The sequence below is a fragment of the Agrilus planipennis genome, unplaced genomic scaffold (assembly GCF_000699045.2).
Source record: "Agrilus planipennis isolate EAB-ADULT unplaced genomic scaffold, Apla_2.0 scaffold104, whole genome shotgun sequence".
In the NCBI taxonomy this organism is placed as follows: Eukaryota; Metazoa; Arthropoda; class Insecta; order Coleoptera; family Buprestidae; genus Agrilus; species Agrilus planipennis.
In genome coordinates this window covers 570,739-578,204 of record NW_020438892.1, presented here as the reverse complement: position 1 = coordinate 578,204, position 7,466 = coordinate 570,739, and the positions used below count along the sequence as shown (strand labels likewise).

General features: G+C 37.4%; 1 protein-coding gene and 1 long non-coding RNA gene across 2 annotated transcripts in view; one reads left to right on the top strand and one right to left on the bottom strand.

The window, feature by feature from the left end:
- LOC108737184 overlaps positions 1-7,466 on the top strand; it is an 82,823-nt gene that overhangs the window by 38,479 nt on the left and 36,878 nt on the right. Inside the window, exon 2 of the long non-coding RNA XR_001937828.2 lies at positions 4,679-4,702. This is a non-coding gene — a long non-coding RNA (uncharacterized LOC108737184). The remainder of the gene's footprint in view (positions 1-4,678; positions 4,703-7,466) is intronic.
- The window catches only part of LOC108737183 (DNA-binding protein D-ETS-3), a 52,461-nt gene that overhangs the window by 28,558 nt on the left and 16,437 nt on the right, over positions 1-7,466 (bottom strand). Inside the window, exon 4 of the mRNA XM_018469899.1 lies at positions 2,697-2,747. Within this exon, the coding sequence (XP_018325401.1) occupies positions 2,697-2,747 (51 nt within the window). The remainder of the gene's footprint in view (positions 1-2,696; positions 2,748-7,466) is intronic.

Here is a 7,466-nt window from a genome sequence, read left to right as displayed (position 1 = left end):
CGGATCGCGATTTCGATCTTTTTGGATCTCATCAGCGCGTCGCAGGCAGCTCCGACAGAACACAGACCAACTTTTACCTGCTGTCTTAACAGCGCGTTTTAGAAAATACTACAAATGGCGCGGTAAACGCCATCTGTAGTACGATGCTACATTTTAGGATTACGTATGCTCCAACAAGGTCCATTTATATACCTCAACGTGGTAGGCACGTTACCATAATCGAATAAAATAATTCGAAGTGGTCTGTATTCTGGTGTTTACTGCGCCATTTGTAGTATTTTCTTCTCTGATGGAGTTTTGATTATTTGATTTTTTTTTTGGAGAGTTTTTTGTGGCGGAAAATTCACGATAAAAACTGCACGAACTGTAGAAAGAGATGTTGGGGTTAGGGTTGGTTGCAATGGTGCTACTTTATCTTGGCGCAATTCAGCCGTGAACGAGAGGGGTAGAATGGCGTGAAAATCCGCGTTTTAGCTTGGTAATGATACTATTGCTGGGAGCGAATGGGGATGGGGGGATGAAAAAGAGACAGAGACAATCTGGAGGATGATAAGAGCAAAGGGAGATGATGAGGGAATGCGTTACTAAAGTGGCTTCTGTTGGAAGCAAACGTTCGAAATGAAAACTAGGAACGAAAAGATTTTTGTTATTCGCATTGTAAAACGATTAATAATGTGGTAACCCCACAGTGGACAGTGGAGAATGATGTCGATTACATTTGTACAGTACTTTATTTTTCTGTTATAAGTAACTGTATAATCAATTGGATGATGGAGTTATCTAAAATTATCTGGTGTCGTGCCGTTGAGTAATAAATATGCGACTCCCCGTTGCTGGGAATGGGGAACGATGAATTTAGTCAGTCCGAGTGTTTGTATAGGAAATTCTATGCCCTGTTGTGGTAGACATATGAATACATTTCTACATGTGTGGGGCAGTCACCACTGTATTTGTACGTTATTATTATTATTATCATTATCTTACCCTAATGTTTGTGAAAAATAAGTAATGTTTGAACAAGTTTGATTTCATGGAGAAAATGTATGAAAGTCTCCAAGGGTCGTGCTGTTTCTCACAGGAGAAATAGGATCAAATTGAGATGATGGTATTTTACAAAATCGAAAAAAAATAATAATTTTCTCAAGTGTGTATCAAAAAGGTTCGACTTTGATTTGCGGTTTACAGTAACTATTGACAGAGACACTTTGGCGTGTTATGTGTGCAGTACTGATTTTAGGTTTGCATGTCCATAATTTGGGTCATTTAATTGCCTCGAAACCGTTGTTTGATCATGATTTAATGGTCGCTAATAAGAGGTCAGAGGAAAATAATGGAAATAATGGTCCCAAGATTGCGGGGACAGTATTGCATTGTAATAATTCATAGAACAAAAAAAGAATAACTTGAAGTCACTTAAATGGGTCGATCATAATACAAACGATGTTACTGTTCGTTTCAAGCAGTTAGAGATATGACCCTTCCCTTTATTAGGATGCGCCGTAGCATGATTCCAAATTCAATCATATTTGTCTGCGGAGCTCATTTCTCCACCGATCATCGAGTGAGAACTAGACAAAAGTGTACAGTACCATTTGCAAAATTATTTAAACTGCCTNCGCGTTCCTCTATTTCTTCTAAACCCAAATTGATCTTCCCCTAATAGTTCTTCCGCCCTTTTTTCCATCCTCCTCTGTACAATTCTAGTTAAGATTTTTGACGCATGGAAAGTTGGGCGATATGATTAGAATTATTACAACTTCTCGTACAATTATCTTTTAAGTTCAAAATAGTACAGAGGCCTCGAAGCGCGAAGCAAACAAAGTTTTGTCCTGTATTTTCGGTGTTAATAAACCAACGCCGAATCAAAGGAGACTGCTTTAAAATAAACGGCTTCGGGCGTCAAAAGGACGCACGGTTGGTAAATTTCACGATGCCGCCGGTAGGTAGTGCGAGAAATAACAACAATAATCAAACCAAACGGTCGTTCTGCGGTGTCGGGCGTCGCGATGCCCCACGGCCCCAATTTCGTCCTCTTTCTGCTGTACAAACTTAATAAACCGCAGTCAAAGCGGCACGTTTCACGGTCCGCCGCGTCTCCTCCGTACGCGCTCTTACTGCCCGAAGGCATAGCGAATTGCAACCGAACGTAGCCGAACTTGTGTGTTTATCAAGCGTTCACAGAAGCGAACAAAAGGGATGTAGATTATGGAAAAGTTTACAGATCTTACAACCAGTAATATTAGTAATATAAGAATAAAATAGAGATCTCGTTCTTCAAAAAGGAAAGAAGCACATTTAAATATACAAACAATTCAAGTGTTATGTAAAATGTTAGAAAATGTTAGGCCCTCCAGTTCCCTAAGTAATAATGACCAGAATACTTTAAGGTATACCCAGAAATATCATTCCTATCATAACCTAACCTAATTCCCACAAACGAATGAGCGAATTCTAACTCACTCCCTTAATTCATGCTGCCTTCTGCTACCGTGGACTTATGATCCAAGCAATCAAACAAAAGCATTCTTCAGTGTTAATCCATTTATTGGGCATGTTCTCTTTTTAGCCTCAAATAACTTTTGACCCCTTGAATTTCGACACCCTAAGCTTCTCCTACTGCCTCACACAGGAGGTACCCTCCATCATGAGTTACTAACAAGCTAGGACATTATCGTATATTAGTAAATTTACTTTACCTTGAGAGGGAGTGGAACTGTGTGAACCCCAAGAACTCTTGTAGGATGTATCTGAAAAAAAATAAAACAATTCAGTTAAACTGGTATCGCTTATAAATTAATTAAAAAACGCAGCAATTCGTTTCAAGTTTATGAAGTAAAGAATTGTTCAAAATACGGTAAGAACAAAATATATCCAAATGAAAATGTATTTTGATTGATTTCTTACATTTCTTTTGCCAAGAAGACTTAACTGAGCCAGAATTTTTTGCAAACTGAAAATTTTGAAACCTTTTTCTGGATGGTTTTAAAGTGGTGTTGAAATGGAACTTTGAAGTAGGTTTTTAAATTATTTTTGAGCTATACAAATACAAAAATTGAATTTTTTTTTGCTAACACTATCTACGAAAAAACCTTAAACCTTTTTAAAAACCTACTTTTGAATCTGTAAACGACAAACCATGAAATTTTGTTAGTTATGTAAGGTAATAAATGGTAATTTATTTATAATAAAAGGATAAAATTGAGGATAAATACCAAACAACATGGAAAAGTTACTGAAGGTGGAGCTCCTGCTCAAATAATCCGCCGAGGGTTTGATGTCCAACATTTTACAGAAGGAAATTGCACTTTCAATCACTAAATTTACATCCTAACAACGAAACCAAATTATTGTCAGTTCGAGAAAAAACTACGTGAAGAATTACGCGTTCAAAATCGACGATCGCATTGTAGAGCTCACGAACATTCTGTGACAACAACCGGCTCGAAACGTCGCATTATTGTTATTATTATTTTTCGACTATTCCGATCGATTTATAAATTATTTCCGATATCGGCGTCCCATGACGTAATCTGTCAAACTTGTCCGAATATTTAGCACATGTATGACAGACTGAAACTTTTTCGACGGTTTTGTGAAGAAGAACTTGAAGGGTGGAGCCAGGGGTTAATCGGGCCAATCGGAACCGGGGGGGTGAAAATGGCTCGGCGAGATCCGCCCCAGCAAACGGCGCAAACGGGACGCTCATCGCACACCCCCGCACAAACTACCGCGGGGTGCAATCGCGGTTTTTGTTTTTTCTTCTAGGACTTGTTCGTATGTATGCACGTAAGTGTGTAAGCACTGGATATACATATAGGTATTCTCATTCGAATTTAATTAGGTAACGTTATCCTTACGAAGGACGACATTCTCGAAAACAGGATCAAATTCTGAACGTACAACGGGAGGCATGTAAAATTGGCATTTTAACGTAAAACTGTTTTTTTGACAAATTGGTGCATTTAGTATATGTGTGAGATAGGAAATAGTAGCGGTCCGATCCGGGGTACCGCAAGTCTAGTACCTAGGCCCCTTCCTTTTTAAGCGTTTATGAATGAACTGCGTTCTTATATATTTTTTCTTAACCATTTTGCTATAGTTTGCGAAGCGTACACATCCTTGGGATTCATGATAAGGAATTGCAATGAGTTTATAATAATATTCAAACCATAATCTGCTAGTTTGTAACACTGGTCCTTCACCCAGGTTTGAAGGGAATAGACATTACAAGCCACTTACAAAATTGGAAAACTCCGTCAAAAGTTTTTCAGATTTTTGGTGTTCGATAAGATGGCTCGGTCAGTGCCACCATTAGATTACGATTACATGCTTAAGCATGCAGTTAAAAATTAAATAAGAAAGATAAACAAAATAATAATTCCTTATACTTTTGGTACATAAACTTTAAATTTTAGGGCAGCGGAAAGTTTCATGATGATATACCGGTGAATAAACTACATTGCACTTGTATTTATTTTCATTTGTTTTTGTTTAAAACGAATTTTAGAGATGAAGGGTACAGTAGTAATAACATAAGAAACGAGGCAGGGGTCATGTTGATAGTAAATGAGGAAAAGGCAGATAGGTGGAAAGAATACTTAGAGAATCTATATGATGATGTTTTTGTTTATTTTCAGTTTTTAATAATAAATAAAATGCATTGTTATTTTTGTTTCAGAATCTTCATCAGACATGGCGTGTGGTAAGTCTTTGAATTATTTATAATTTTACGTATTTGTTACATTTTTGGGTACACAAAGTTGTACATTAGGGGGTAGATTTTGCAGATTCTCCCCATTTTTATATGCCCTTGCATTGGAATCAAAAAGTTAGGACTTAATAAGGTAATATATTATTTTAAATACCTAGATGAGAAAATAACTTCTAAATAGTCTCATCAAATTGAGAAACAATGGGTTTAGACATGAGTCTTAGCAGTAATAATAGACAATAATAATAATGGTGACGATAGTAACGCTCTCGCTAAACTGATAAGCGCTTCGTATATTTCCACCATGAAGCCGCAAAGGCGTTTTCTCACTTGGTGCATTTCCCTTCTAAACAATATTCGCGAAAGTTCTTGAAAGCGGTTCCTTCTTACACAGTCGAAAAGTTTTAAGAGCAGTTTGAATGGCTCGAACGTCGAGTCGGCATCATTACAGTAAAGTCTTTTACGTTTTGTGATATCGAATTCGAACTTTGAAAATTCTTCTCGCTGATACGCGGGATGTTTGGAGAAACTTTTGAAAGCTCTGTATGTTATTCGTTCGAAAGCTGTAAAATAAGCTTTGAAATGCACGATGCGATAAGAAACCGGTGATGGAATATGTAAATAAATTGCATTGTTATTTAGAAGACTAAAACGGAATGTACCTATATATACAGGTAAGGCAAAATGTTAACCGAACATACTGGAAATTACGTTGTTTTTGTCGGCGTTTTCTCTTACGTCGCATGAGCGAAAATTCATAACGTGGAACATCTTTTCTCAATTACGTCATCTGAAAATTTCTTCTGAAGACTCCTAGAGTAGCCGAGCCCTTAAAATCTTCTGGACTAGAGCAATACCCCTCACAGATTTTAAATCTTATTTGTTGGTCTTATAATTCCTACAAAGAATTTCTACGTTCGGTGAACATTTTACTTTAGAATATTTATACGTATGTGTGATACGTAACTAATGTAATAATGTAATAGTAATGAGTGTATTATTATAGTAGTGTGTGTGTGTGTGTACTAGCAGCTAGGAGTCGAGTGGTTCAGTTAGTGCAATCGATGTGACTGCCGGGTTGCTATGGTAGCGTTTCCGGTGAGCGTACTGGCTCTTCAAACTACCACCACCACCACCACTGCCACTACCACTCTAAAGCTCTACTACTACCACCGAAAGCTCGATAGCCGTCGGGAAAATCGGAAAATTCGTCGCCAACGACGTCAATGCTCGTATTGTGTTAGGAAACAGATAAAAATCGGCTAATGTTGCGTCTCCAAGACGTAATCCTGATTGAAAAATTCATTATCGAGTAGGTCGTAAAGGTAGGGGGGAATGAGGAAAAGTTCATAGAAATAGTAGTAATTTTCTACGATAGGGATTTCGTAAACGTCTATAAAAGACTTCTTGTTAATTAAACAGAAAATGCCACAATACTTGATTATCATTTCCACCCCAGACCAATGTATCAATTAATACGTCTAAACTCGTAGTAACTACTAAAAATAAATCATGAAAACTTCCAAAAGTTTATATTAAATTTGTGAAAAATATATTAAAAGTTATATTTGGCTCTTAAGTCTTCATTTCTATCACATATTGCATACAGAAAATGTTCAGTTAGTTTCAAAATCATTTGAAGTCAGTTGCTATTGAAAATAATGATATATTAATTAGCAAGTCACGTTGTAAGTAAACAAAGGAAACGTATCGTACAACATTTATGACATATATTCGCTTTGTATTATCCACAATTATTCAAATTTAAATTTGGTCCTTCGAGCCGGATCTCTACATATTAAGACCTAGATTCCTAGAATTAGCAAGCTAATAACTGAATATTTTGCTGTAGCTGATTTCCCCAGAGAACGGACCAATGTAAAAGAAGTTAAACGTGAAACGTCCAATCGAATTAGCCTATTTATTCAGTTTTTCAGGAAACCGTTTCGGGGAATCACAAATAAAAAGTATTGGTTCTTATTAATTACCAAGTTATTTGAAAAAACAACGAGGTCTCAATTGTCATTTTAATCGACTTATGGTAGACAAAGTTAGTTGGTTGGTTTCCCACGAGTGAATCGATTCTGGAACGATGATCATTGTCACCAGGAAACCCGATACCGTTTGCCACACACACACACACACACACATTCAATACATCGTGTTTGCCGTTTTAGGAGCCACGTGGTAATAAATTAGGTGACAATAAAGAAACCAAACACTCAATTAAACAGATTCATCGTCGCGACCCGATCGGGCCCACCCCTGCAATGAAAACATTTCACCCACTTTCCCACACGATACGCAACACGGTGCAATTATAATAAAAATAGTAGTAATGGTAACGATCACGTTGAGATAGATGACGATGATGATGATGACGACGACGACGACGATCATGATGCGTCCGAGGCGACCGACCCGTTGCTGCGATCACCGAGTCGTATCGTCTAAATTGTTAGCGTATGTCAATTGTCATCCCAAACAAACCCCTATTGTGACGCGATAATAGAAATGAACATCGGACACGTTCCGGTCACGTGGGGGGTGCACAGGGTAACGGGAGAGGTCCATATAAACCGCTCATAGTAATAAATAGAAGATCGAGAGTGCCTTGTGGAACATCATCGTCATCGGGTGCTTGATCGTAACTAATAGGTATAGTTCGTCTCATATTTGGTGACGTTTTTTTTTGGAATCTCGTCATCATTAAGATAGAATTTTATTTTATAATAAATCGTTTTTTAATTATTAA